The sequence below is a fragment of the Mastigoproctus giganteus genome, chromosome 14, assembly GCF_048544385.1.
Source record: "Mastigoproctus giganteus isolate SK-2022 chromosome 14, ASM4854438v1, whole genome shotgun sequence".
NCBI lineage: Eukaryota > Metazoa > Arthropoda > Arachnida > Uropygi > Thelyphonidae > Mastigoproctus > Mastigoproctus giganteus.
The window spans coordinates 76,623,780-76,638,543 of NC_143588.1; the positions used below are offsets into that span (position 1 = coordinate 76,623,780).

General features: G+C 37.3%; 1 protein-coding gene across 1 annotated transcript in view; it reads right to left on the reverse strand.

The window, feature by feature from the left end:
- The window catches only part of LOC150075259 (glycine receptor subunit alpha-2-like), a 111,940-nt gene that overhangs the window by 35,443 nt on the left and 61,733 nt on the right, over positions 1–14,764 (reverse strand). The window contains exons 7-9 of the mRNA XM_090388415.1: positions 11,993–12,075; positions 4,858–4,995; positions 4,118–4,518 (exon numbers count right to left, since the gene is read on the reverse strand). Of these exons, the coding sequence (XP_090244541.1) occupies positions 4,118–4,518; positions 4,858–4,995; positions 11,993–12,075 (622 nt within the window). The remainder of the gene's footprint in view (positions 1–4,117; positions 4,519–4,857; positions 4,996–11,992; positions 12,076–14,764) is intronic.

The following is a 14,764-nucleotide window of genomic DNA, read 5'->3' on the forward strand; positions in this document are numbered from 1 at the left end:
CACCCCTAAATCCATATAAATCGAAAAATGTAACCATTTGCATGCACTTTCACATATTAATTGTTTTAATCAAATTGCACAATCACTTCAGGATGTTGAACTCACTGTGACCATCCATTATTATTTATTCGATTTTTTTTTAACCTCATTCTGCCCAGTGTATTACTTGTTAAGCTACGGTTACAACTGGATACTTATATGAGATATACATAAAATTAAAATTGACTAGTCATGATATATCAGCTCATAAATTGTATGAGATTCTTTCTGCATTGAATTTTCTAGATATGTTTTGTATATGGTGATTTTACTATATAAACAAAAGGCATAGAACTGATGCATGTACAGTTTCTAACACTTAATCAAATTTTTCGAGAACGAAACAGAATTTCTCCACTTTTATGTTTTGTTTCATGTGCTAAAAGTGCTTGTTGTGCAAAAATGGATATACACTGGGTTGGCTTTGCATTAGCAACACCTAACTAATATCCCATGGGGCCCCCCCTTTGCCTGTAATACAGCCCCTACACATCTTGGTAGCCGACCGGGCAAGCCGGGTGGGTAAAGTGCCTGCCTGGCAACCCAAAGGTCGCGGGTTCGGTTCTGCCTCGGACTTGGATCAGAATACTGCAAAAACCTTGGGAGGTGCATTATGGCCACAGAAGCCTATGCGCCAACAACTACAAAAAAAAAAAAAAATACACATCCTGGTATGGAGTCCCATGGTAGTGCTAATCATGTGTTGCACAATGTGTCCAGTAATGCCTACACGTTGTCAGGTGAATGGTCATAGTTTTGATTGTCCTTTTCTAGCAGGTCCCAAACATGCTCAATTGGGATAAAATGGGTTGGGTGACATGGGAGGATGAAGAGTTCATTGTTATGTTCCTGAAACCAGTTAGCAACCTGCCAGGCTTTAGGGAATGTCACGTCTTGTTGATGGATGCCAGAGTGGTCTGGATACATTGTTATCATGAAGGTGTGTACTTGGTCAGTAATGATAGAAAAGTGGGTGATCCCATCAAGCTGTTAATTAAAGGTGGTCAGAGGACCCAGGGCATGCCATGAAAATAGTCCCCAAACCATAACACTACTGCCACCTCCAGCCAGCCCAACAGTAACAGTGCATTCAGGTGCCATGACCTCATGTTGCTTTCTCCAAATACAGATATGCCCATCAGCATGAGACAACTAACATAGTTAAGTGTTCCCATTCTGCAGTCACTCTTAAACATCACCACGTGAGTGAACTCCAATCTTATATCACCCATTCTAGAATCTTTCACCAGAACCACAGATCAGTCCATTCCTACACAAGGGCATGTTGCTAATGCAAAGCCAACTTAGTGTATTATGTCTGTTAATATCATAAACAGACTAAATATCATAAACAGACTATCAGAATAAAAATGCAAACCCTACCTGAGACTAAATAACTCTGCCACATGAAAACAACCCATAAAAATTCCTCATGTCATTGGCAGGATTTTAACTCTGGCCTTTTCCACCTAGTGTGAATCCCTCCACAAATCTATACAACATATAAATGAATCTTTGTTTACTTAAAAGATTTCTTTCCAACAACGTTCTCATCACATCTACTGTATCTCTTATTCCCTCCCTTTTGTGAAAATGAATTGGCCTCAAACATTTAATCCCATCATTACCTTGCTATTCAATATTCTTCGTATTATCTTTGGTGCATGTGGTCCAAACTTATACAACTGTTATCTTTACATTTCACTGCATGGCTTTTCTATTGGTATTATTATCGTAGTCTTAAAATCTTCTCTTACTCAGACATTAACCTATGTAGTTCTGTTAATTCCCTTAAACTCAGTTCTCCTAGTAACCTTATAAACCCCACTGGAATTCCATCAATATATACTGCTTTGTTTTCCTTCATTTCCTTTGATGCTAAAATTACCTCTTGCTCCATTATGACTCCCAAGCTATCTTCATCCATTATTTCTACATTATCAGAAATATCCTCTTTCTGCCACCCGTTTTACCCATATAATTCCCATATGTACACTGCCTCACCATTAATATCTAGACACCCTTCCAGTGACATTTGATCCCACCTTACTCAAGCACCATATGTCAGAAACAACTATAAATATGCTTGCAGGCCTTAACAGAATTAAAAGACTTCCAGTGCAGAATGGAATATATTTTGGCCAGTGATAAAATATGTAAATGTAGCTTTACATTGGAAGGAAACTTGGTTGATCATATTTTTTTCCTGGGATTCTGAGAGACACAAATACATGTGTATGAATACTTTTGACCACATATATATATTTGACAGACAGACAAACAGAATAAGAATCAGAAACCTTTTGCAATTGGCTTCAATAGATAATTAAACATATTTCATGTAGAGTTCCTTGGTATCTGATAACTGCATGCTTTCCTGGGCATTCTTAGTAGATCCAGTCATGGAAAAGGCAGACGATTTTTTCAACTTTCAGAAAGGTGTGATTGTTGGAGCATGTTTATCAGAGGCCACAATTGAGAAAACAAAAGAAATTACTGGTGTCTTGAAAGAATTCATCTCAAAAGTATACAGTGAGTGGTAGACAAAAGGAATATGCAGCTCTAAAAGGAAGAAATGTGGCAGAGAGTTGGAACTCCAAGAACAAGACTAAGACTTCAGGAATTTAAAGTGAATTGTACACCAGGGTCCAGTGTGCAGCAAATGGCTGAAAAATTCAATTTAGGCAAAGAAAGACCCAATTTCAACAGAACTAAGCAGTGGGAATTGAAGGATCTGGGATTTGATAACCATGTGCCTATATGAAAGCCACTTCTTTCTGTAAAAAATCAAAAGATTCAACTACAGTGGTGCAGCCAACACTGCACTATGGAATAATGGGAAAAGATCATGTGGGCTGAGGAGTCTCAATTTACACTTTTTTTTTTTGCAGCAATGGTAGGGTGAAAGTATGGCATGAAGTCATGCATCTAAAGGCTGGTGTTAGCTCCATTGAACATCTTTCTATCATATCTGACCAACTTCACCTTGTAATGCATCATTTTTCCCAGATTGCAATGAATTCTTTCAAGATGACAACACAAATGTCCACCATGCAAAAATTGTATCTGGATGACTTGAGGAATGTTCCCATGATTTCCATCATATACCCTGGCTGCCTAATTCTCCAGATCTGAGTCCAATTGAGAATGGGATAAGCTGAAAAGAGCAGTTTGGCTTTGCAGTTCTTTGCCAACCACAATACAGCAGCTGACGAATATCCTAATGGAAGAATAATCAGACACCTAGAGGAATCCATGGCACAACATGTACAGACTAATTCAGGCAAAAGTTGGCCCTATTAGATATTGAACAAAGATTTTTAATTTTCTGGCCTGTGCGTGTAGCCCTCAGCAACAAAGATTAAAATTAAGATAGGTCCATTGTGCAAATTAAATGATCAACATGTGTATGCAGCAATAAGGATAAAAGTACAAAAAGAGTAGTTTTTGTTTCATGCAGTCATAAGCAATAAAACAATAATGCGACTCATGAATAGAGACAACCATCCTTTATTTTTATTCATGAGTCGGATTATTGTTTTGACAAATCAAGATTCATTTATTTTAAAATGATATATGCAATATTCATCATCATCAATCATAGTCTTTAAATATCAATGTCCCTTCTTTCTTATAACTAGGGCAGTTAGAGCTAATGGATGGGTGTTGTGACCAATACCCAAACAGTGGTGCAAACAGATTTATTTGTTAGGGACAAGGAGAAGATATATTCGATTTTCACACAGCATGCAAGTTCGGTTAGCCGTGAATTTCTTAGCACCTCTATGTTTCCCTTAGAGCTGGTTCTTGGGGCGGTGCAGTAGACACAAGGCACCCAGTTCGTGGACTGAAAGGGCCCCATACCTAAGTAAGGGGGCCTCAATCTGTCTAGGAGAACTTGCTATTCTTTTTCTCAATATTAATTCTAATATCCATGTCCCCTGAACTCTAGGGTCAGCTTGCTCTGTTGAGCTCCCCACCCTATAACGTTTTTTGCCAATAGCTATCTCTCAGGCTGTGTGATCACATCTATTTGTTATTCCTACAAAATAATCAAGAAACAAACTTGAATACTTACCCTAACAATGCTGGAGCCTATTCGAGATTGCTGCAATTTTCCAAGAGCAGGATGTACCCTTGGTCCAACTGCTTTGAGCTTTTGTCTCCTGCAAAGATAGTTAGCAATGACAAACTCTATCAAGGAGGCATAGATGAAGAACATGCACACTGCATCCCACAAGTTCAGAGCTGTTAAATCAGAAACTGCAGGTAACTTGGAGCGAAAGTTGCCACTGGTCGTACAGAAGTTCAACATTGCTGTTACTGCCATCATTACTCGAGCTGGAACTGCTTCCACTGACAACCAAAAGCTGATAAATGAACTTGTAACCAGCAGTATCTCAGGTATGAAAATGGTGCTGAAGTAGAAAGACTTATCACGGGTGAAGACAAGCAAAACTTGTAAACAGCTGTAGTTGCCTAGAAGGGAAACGATTTTGTTCTAACCTATCAAAAGTGTTGTTTGTAAATTGCTAACTTTCATAAATTCACTGTTCAGCATACATTTATTTAAAACAAATAATGAAGTAGAAAGCATGTTAACTAAAACTGTTTAAAATATATCTGTAACAAAGCTATTTTAATGAAAGAACAGTAATATTTGGATACTAAATAAATGAACAGAAATTCCACATAAAGAACTTTTCATTACGCTTAGACTGATTCAGTTATAATGGCACTATCCACTATGATTTACTGATGAACTTTTTCATAGTTCACATGTTCTCTTTGCTTCCTATTATGGATAAACATAGTTACCTCTCCAAGAATGTTCTTTATCACAAACTCCAGTAGAATTTTTAACCAAATGAGCATTTTGATTATACATGCTAACTCTAGACACTTTGGGTTCGTTTGCCGACCACTGCAATGTTACTGCCCAAGACTCATACGATGCTATAGGAAGAAAGTGAATAAAGAAGCATAATTAATAAATAATAAATGGTGGGTATCTAATAAAGTTCCAATGAAAAATATTAATATGCTGATCTTGTTCTGACTTGTAAGTAAAAAAAAAAAAATCAGAGATAAACTAACATTATTAGTTCAATATTCAATAGCCATGAAAATCTTTAAAGCTGCATATAAATGCCTACAGGTGTGTGGAAAGGCAAGCTTTATAAGTATGTTATGTATTGTTATTGTTAAAATAATATAATTCAGTTATATCATTTGATTATTTCACTTGATCATATTATTCTGATGATCAGTAGTTAGTAACCATTTAATTATTCAATTATTTTGATTAATAAAATTTCTCAATTAATAATCATTCAGTTAATGAAAATCATTCAATTACACTCATCGCTACTTAACACAGTGTGTATTTATCATGAAATTCATTAAACAAGCTAGAGTCTAAAATATGCTGATTTGAAAGTTAAATAATGAACTGTGATATTAATATTAAGGTAAAATAAACACCAAGTTATAGGAAAAGCATAAAAGTTTATTTTGGTATCAAAAAAGGTTTCATATATATTTTCCAATATTCTGGGTGCAAAATTCGGCATAACTGAAGATTATTTTCCTTGTGTCTTAGTCCTCCTCCCCCACTCCCAATCCTACAATCCTTCAACCCATGCACAGTAGTACTAATACAGTAATACCCCGAAGTTACGCGATAGGTGGGTCCGACGAAAATCGCGTAAGTCGAATTCGCGTAAGTCGGGGTATAACTTTGCATATAAATACATATAAATTTTGCTTAATTGGGACCAAGGACTAACAAAAACACTAGTTTAGAAGAAAAATATTAATAAAATTGCAGTTCTTTATACATATTAATACAAAATATGTATTAAAAAAAACAAATGACTTACGTAAAAAAGTTATTTCGATGTCGATGGCTTCATAAAATCTAACAAATTCGTCTGACGACACAGCGCGTTCTTTTTTTCACGCAGAATTTCTTCGTAGGAAGCTAATAATTTTTTTATTCCTTGCTTTATAGCTATAACGCGTCCTTCGTTGGAGTCTATGTTTTCTAAAATTTTTAAGCCCTTTACAATTGAGCCCTTTTCAATTTTCAACCTGTCAAGTTTGCAATTGTCATGCGCTTTTCGCCGTTGCTTCATTTAGGCCTGTAGCACGTGCAATATCACATGGTCTTTCATTTCGCTCAAAGCGTTTCACAATTTCATATTTTTTCTCTATCGACAGAAGCGAACTGGCCATAAGCCTTACCGGGGAAACCCCGGTGGGCCGGTGTGATTTTGGCCATAAACCATAGTATGACGCCACTATAAATTTTCCCGGGTAAGAATTTTTGACCCAGTCCGCCTCTGTTTATCGATAATTGCTTTTCTTTTTCTCTCTGAATCTGCAGTGTCTTCACCAGGACGCTTCCTTTTCACACCTTTTAATTAAGTATTTTACTCATTTTTAGGGAATAAAGCGCAATTACAAAACGAGGAGGCACGCTTGATACGCATAAACAAAGCTGCGCGCATGTAGCAACTGAATAAACAACACCATAAAAGCAGAGATACACTATTAACACCTCACATTTCTAGGGGTTACTACCATAAAACAATAAAAATCCAGTTGCGTTTCTGCTAGTGAAATCTGTTATAAACTGGTAGTAAACTCGATCTAATTGCATTTGCAATTATACTGATAGCTGCAATTGTGTTGGTTTTTACGTTATTATGGTGAAATGTGTTTCCCCTTCACTGATATAAAAAACATAAAAGCAGCAAAGTTGAATTTTGTTCATCTTTCGCTCTCATTCTCCGCCGTCGCACCGTATATCGATAACATATGAAAAACGACCTTGAAGATAGTGGGCGGCAGCGTTGCCAAACGAAAAAAATCAAGAACCGCGTAACTCCGAGTTCGCGTAAGTCGGGGTAGCGTAAGTCGGGGTATTACTGTACTAATATTAACACTTACCAGTACCACTACTAATAATAATATGATGCAACACTAATAATATAATAGCACCGGTAACCCTCGTATAACATGGTAGTTCCTACAAAATCTCGTGTAATGCGAAACCGTGTTATACCGTTTAACCAGTACAAAAGAGACTGAGAACCAGTACAAAAAGGGGGGGTTACATTCCAAAAGCTAAAATACACCATTTTTTTTATAACTATTGGAACTTAATTTTTATAGTAGTAATAACTTAATATTTTAACTTTATTTTTATAATAGTAATAACTTAATATTTTAACTTTATTTTTATAATAGTAGTAACTTAAATGGTAATAACTGAACAACCATCTTACCTTACAAACTGTGATATTTATATGTCATATAATGTACAAGGGTGCTAGCCTGTTGGCTAGCACCCTTGTACATTATCTGACTAAACCTGTGCCTCTTGGCACACAGATTTTAGTCATTCTCTACATAGCCACTGTGCAGATTTACGCATTTTTCCCATATATGGATGAGGCTACGGATATCGTTTTTGTAGAAGTGGTGAGGTTGGTCTTTGAACCATGACTCTCTTGCAGAAATGAGTGTCTCGTTGCCAGGGAAGTGGGTCCCCCAAAGAAATGATTTGAGGAAAGGAAACAAGAAGAAGAAGTCCGATGGTGCAAGATCGGGTTAGTAGGCTGGATGGGGCAGTATTTCTTATCCACAAGTGGCCGCTTGTGTTGTTGCAATTTCAGAAGTGTGAACTGGAGCATTGTCTTGAAGCAGTCTCACACCTTTGGACAGTATGCCACGCATACGTCTTGATTTTCTCCCGTAATTTTGTGAGTAAGTTGGCATAATAGGCACCTCTAATTATTCTACCTTTCGGCAGGTAATCAGTCATTATTACGCCTTTCTCATCCCAAAACACTGTCAGCAGGACCTTTCCTGCTGATGCTTGGACCTTTGTCTTCTTTGTCAATACTGGTCATTTTTTTCTAGTATTCAAATACGTGTATTGATACAAAAATACTGGTTTTTCGGTACTAATTTTTAAAAAAAAGTTTATAATTTAATCACATAAAGGTTATAAAATCAGCTTTATGTGATTATGACGTGCTTATCTCAACTAGCAAATGTTCGATAAATCATTGATAGGACACCATATAACATTGCAACCTGTCCACAATTCTCAGACAACTTCATGTCTGACCATATTGTAACTCCCAAGTCCCATTCTTCCACTACTGACTTTAGTTCAACTCCACCAAGTGTATAAGTCATTTTGGGGTTGCTGTTCCCCAGGTGTTACAAAAAGACCTTGCATTTTGCTGAATTAAAGCATATAGCTGCCACTTTTCTGACCATCCCGAAAGTCTATCTAGTTCACTCTGAATAAGCTCTGCTTAGCAGCGATCATTAACTACTCTACTGATCTTTACATCATCTGCATCACACCTATATCCCTTCATAGATGTCATTTAAGATAATAAAAAAACAACATTAGTCCCAATACTGATCCTTGGGGAACCCTGCTTCTTACATTAACCCAATCTGAGGAATAACCATTTATCACAACCCCCCTGCCTGGTGCCCTTAAGCCATTGTGCTATCCATCTAAGGATTTTCCCTATGATTCCAGCCTGCTCCAACTTATAAAGTAACCGCTCATGTGGGACTGAGTCAAATGTTTTGCTGATATCTAAATAAACAATGTCGAAATTATTCTCTAAATCCAGCTCACGAGTGACCATCAAAATGGCTAACCAGATTTGTTAATAATTTTCCCTTTACAAAAAACCATGCTGTGTATCATACAGAATTCCATTTCCATCTAAATGATCCTGAATTCCACCCTTGATCATTGCTTCCATGATTTTTCCTACTACTGAAGTTAGACTGGCCGGCCGGTAATTTTCTGTTACACTCCTAGAACCGCCTTTATGTTCCAATCCAGCGGAATCTCTCCTGAGTCCAGTGATGCTCTCATAACTAGCTTTAATAGTTTAGTGCACTCACTTGCCGCCTCCTTTAAGATTATAGGTACATGCCATCAACCACAGGAGCCTTACTCGCCTGTGGGCACAAAAGTTTTCTCATTAAATCAACATGTGAAATTTAAACATCATTAATTACATTTTTTTCAATTTCACTCCCATAATTTCTCATTGACGTGAGGGGTTTTTCTTCTGTAAATATCAATGCAAAGTAACTGTCAATTTCATCTGCCACATCAGTTGGGGTATCTAATACTATCCCATGCAATTACATATGCATCTGATCTGATTTGTCCTTCTCTTCTTTGCATTTATATATGTGAAAAATTCCTTAACTGCACTCTTTGCTCTCTTCTTTATTCCTTATCCCCACTCTTTGCTCTCTCCCAGACTCAGTAAAGATACTACAGTGAAAATTATACTTCGCTTAATAAAATGTCTTTCTCCTTCAGAAAATGATGAACATAATTCAACCATGGAACAGAACATCAGTGTTCTGCAAATTCTTTCCAAAATAAGAAATTGCTTGATTCCAATGAGATTTTAAAAGATGAACTTGAGTAGGAAATTAATGAAATACTTTTAACTATTTTTACTAACAAAGTTCAAAGCCTAGAAAATATGGACTGAGGTTGTCTATGATTATCTCAGTACAATAGTACCAGAATAGAATCCAAAAGGGCATTTTCTGCTGCTAATCAAATATGTACCAAAATTAGATCCATTTTAAATGATCATACTATTGGTTGCTTATGTTTTCTTAAGAGCTCACTTTATTTGGACAGGTAGTGTGGATGCTTAAACATAACTAAACTTTGCAGTAACAATATGTATTTATTTGTTTTTAGAATACTAACTAAAAACAAAAAAAATACATATTGTTACTGCAAAGTTAATTTTTAAAGTATTTTTAATGATTTTTTTCAGAATATTTATTATTGCAATAAATGTTTATTTAAAACTTGAATTCACGTAATTACAGTACTTGTTTTTTCCTTATTTTATTGCACTTAACTGTCATCAAAATTTATTGAGAAAAAATTTATTGTTTTTGGAATACCGGTATTAATACCATTAATACTGGTATCCCGGTTTCATAAATTAAAAATACTGAAATATACCAGTATTAAGATTTTGACTGGTATTGTAAGCCCTACCTATAACATTCACCTACTCTCATTTTTCTTTTCCCAGTGCTTATGTCACACCGAACAGACTTAACATTGCATTGTCCGCCAACATCAATTGGATGCACTTCCTTAGATTTTATGTGTTTCTTAACTAAGAGCATAACCCCTCCTCCCTTCCTGTCCTGTCTATCCTTCATGTACACATTGTACTCCCCAAATTCCAATTCTGCACTGCTTATATCTGTGTGACACCATGTCTCTGATATCCCAACAATATCTGCCTTTGATGTCTTGACTAGCACCTCAAGCTCATCAAATTTATTAAATATACTCCTAGCTTTGGTGTACATGCAAGTATACATGCACCTGTTTCTGCTCTTAGTTATCCTAACACAGCCCATGTATTTACTTGTTCCACTATGACTCCCAGCAGTCCTGGAAATCTCCATTACCTTGCTTTCCAGGCTGCTGCTCATTCTGATAGAAGCAGTGCAATAATCACTTTTGCCTCTGCCTGCCTGTTAACCTTTTAGTCTGTGTATTCCCCCCCCCCCAAGCTAGCAGTTTTCCAACCCACCTAACACTGCCTCGATACCATCACCAAATATTCTTGCACCCTTTTTATTTAAGTGTACCCCATCCCTGTAGAAGCAGTCTCTCCTTTAAACAAGCACAGACCAGGCTGAAAAAAATTCTACCCCTTGAGCCTTGCACAGTCTCTCCAGGCCTGAATTGATCAACAAGGCTCTCATCCTACATTCCCTCCTATTGTGTCTGGGAAGAATTGCAGACACTTTCAAATTCAACCCTAGCTCGCGACTTTTTTTCAACATTGACCTGTACTTGTTAATTAAATCTGCAGATCTGTTACTCTTAAGGTTATTACTGCCAACGTGTATAACAATATCACCATTTGTGCCCTTAAAAGATGATATCTGCTCTACAATGTCATCAACTTTTTCCCCTGGCAGACATACTCTGGTTCTGTTCCACCTATCCTTTTTGCATAATATATTCCCCTGTCTCCCTGACAACAGAGTCACCAACAATAACTAGTTCCTGTGGGACCTGCTCATTCTGCCTTGGAGATTGCCTCTGTTTTGTCTGATGCACAGGAGTGAGCTCTTTCATTGAGCTGGGCAGCTGAGATCTTGATGAGCCCCTCATATTAATTTTTTCAAGGGCATTTACCCTACAAACTCAAGCTCTCATAGATACTCATCAGAACACTGAGTTGGTGCCTAATTTCTTGACACCCTAGACACCTAGTGCACACAAAGCCATCCTCCTTGGCTAGATCATGTCCTGTTTTAGAAAGGTCGGTAAACATTTCACATTTTGCACATTTAAAACTAGGTGAATTAAAACTAGGTTAAACGAAACTAGAATTTTGTTGAAAAATATATTTTGTTTTTTGAGTTTTATTTATTTTTTTATTTGAGTTTTTTATTCACTTTATGGGGTATATTTACTTTAAGGATGCCACCTGAAAAATAGTCATTGATTAAAATAGGCAGACAGCAACCAGATTAAAAAAAAACTGCAACGAAAGTATACAAATTTTGTCAGGGACCAACAAATGTTAATTAAAATGGGCAATAAGTTTGAGTGTCTCCAGGGACAACTGGTGCACTTGGCAGTTAAGGTTCATTTTGCACCAAGTTTTTTAGTGTACCAGAGCTGATGGCCTAATGTTTGGAAAATTCCAGAATAACATTAAGCATGGCTTCATAAGGTTTTTTTTTTCTTGGGGGGGGGGGAGATATGAAGGAGGTCCCCCAAATTTCTTCTTCCCTGAATGAAAGGTTCTCTGTGATTTTTTTTTTAAATTCAATATCTAGTGTGAATTTGAACATTTATAGAGATAGGAACTAAAAGAAACCACAATTCCATACTTGCCACTCTCAAGAAAAAAAGGACACTTGGGATTGTCAAATGGAAAGATTTCCTGGTAACCTAGACAGTTCATCAGCATTTTACGCCTGAAATAAACAGAGCTTAATTATTAACTCTCAAAAATATTTGTTGTGGGTCAGTATCTATACATTAATTATTATATCTGAGTATAAAAAAGTGATATACAGATTGTTCAAAGATATGTGAAAAAAAAAAAAAAAAATCTAGAATCCAAAATAAAAGAAAAAAGTTTTATAAACATGCATCTGAAAATGCTTAATTTCCGAGTTATTATATTAAGCTTTCAATAAAAAGCATACAAACATAAAAAATAAGTAATCTTAATTTTTAAAATTCAGTGAGTGCACATTAAGCACCAAACCAACTAAGGCTATGACAGTATATTGTCTATAAACTGTGTGTATTCTGCAGTTGATTTGCCTGTTTGCTGGACAAAAATTGTGAGTTTCTGGGGAAAGGAAAACTTTGCAACCCTCGCTTGAGACCAACTAAATCAGCCATGTTGTGAAAAATGGCCCATAAAAATTCCTTCATCACTGATGGAATTCAAACTCTAGCATTTTGCAACTTGTTAACAGGAGAGACTGCTTCTACAGGAATGGGATACACTTATATAGAAAGGGTGGAAGAATATTTGCTGATGCTATCAAGGCAGTGTTAGGTGGGTCAGAAAACTGCAAGCTTGAATGAATTCACAGTCGTTGGCAAGGTCCCATGAGTTGTACTGGCATCCTGTCTGCACTGCTCAGAGGACTTCATGTCTGACTGCATAATTATCCCACGTCTCTTTTTCTTTTTCTTTTTTTTTTTTTTCACTACTCTGAGTGTAGTGCCCCACAGTTGATGCATTGCTCTGGGATTGCTCCTGCCCATTTGAAGTGCTTTGCATTTGTCAGTGTTGAACTTCAGTTGCCATTTCTCGGACCGTGTGCCTAATTTTTCTGAATCTTGTGTCAGCAGCGTGCTGTCATTTGTCATTATTCACCCTGCCGACCTTTCTTTCTGGTACCGGGCCCCGTGGGACTCCACTAGTCACATTGGTCCACGAGGAGTAGTGTCCATTGATAGCCACTCTCTGTCTTCTCCTGCTGAATAATCTTTTCGTACAGAGCAGTAACTTTCCCTCAATGCCGCACTGCTCCAATTTTTCAGTGAACTTTTATGTGCAAAGGTATCAAATGCTTTCCTGAAATCCCAATATAGGATATCTGAATTGATTTTTGCATTCGGATCCTTTGTCACTGCATCATGGTGTGCGGTCGGATTGGTCAGACAAAATCACCCCTCAACAAAACCATGCTGTCACTGAAGTATAACTGCACTCTGTCTGGATCATCCTGCATTGCTTTTTTCACCAGTGACGCCATTATTTTTCCTGGAGTACAGGTTCGGCTCCAAAGTCTGTAATTGCTCGTGTCACCCTTTGTGAATGGGTGTTACATTTGTAGATGTTTAGTCCACAGGGGCCTCTCCAAATTCAAGGATGCTCTCATGGTTGTGGCTGAGGGTTTGTTTAACTCCTTTGCTGCTTTCCTTGGTGTGATTGGATAGATTCCATCCACCCCTGGTGCATTTTTTGTGTTGACTTCAATTTCTCTTCCACCTTCCTCACAGTTGTTGCAAAGTCATTCGGCTTCCTGCTGGAGTTTGATAAACTTCTGGCATCCACTTCCCTGAAGGATTCCTCATATGTGAATGCAGATGCAAAGTGCCTGTTCAGCCTGTCGGCAGCCAGGGCGGGATCATCAACAGTTGAACTATCAATGTGGAGGGGACCAATGCGATTGGACCCCTTCCTTCCACTGATAATATATAAAGGAGTCTTTGCTGCTTTACTTAGCTTTCTTTACCATAAGAAGCCTTACCTTCTTTGTGACTTGATTTGCCAATGTGGTTTCTCTACTCTTAATCCTCTCTAGAAGAGACTTTTCCTAGATAGATTCAGCCTGCAGCTCACCCAGGTGAGAAATTTTACCATACAGTTAAACTTCAATTGCCCCTTCCAGACCATATCTGCAATCTATCCAAGTCACTGTGAAGTAAAATGGAGTGGTTCTGATCATCAATCATTCTAGCTACCTTTAAATCAACAGACTTTGACAACTTCCTCTGTACTCGCCCCACCAGCATCATTAAGATTAAAAATAGGAGGAACAGTACTTGCTACACTAGTTCACTCTGATGAATGTCGATTTAAGACTTAACCTATCTTATACCTTTTAACCTGTCCCTCACCCAACAAAGCATCCTACCAGTAATTTCAAGTTTATCCACTTTATATAAAGCCTTTCATGGGGAACAGTATCAAAAGCTTCACGGAATTCAAGGTAAATAATGTCAAATTGTTTATAGCATCCATCTATTTTATGGCTTTGTCATAATTAACCAAATTGGCAAGGCAAGACCTTCCGAAAACTATGCTGTAAATCATTGAGGACACTTCCCATTGAGATGGTCCTGTATCATATCGTTAACTTCCATGATCTTACTGACTCTGAAATCAAATTCACCAGTCTATATTTGTAGGGGTTACATTCAATGTTCTACACCAGGGGTGGTGAACCTAAGGCACTGGTGCCTGAAGGGACATGCATATAAATTTTTTGGGCACTTGAGTCATGACCATTCTCTCTGCCAGGCATGTAGTGACATTACACCATTCAGTAAATAGCTGTATTCATGCAGTGATTTGTTTCTGAACCAGCCTGCACTCCAACTGATGTTCTTTATAGATTTCGGCTCACATTTAAATGA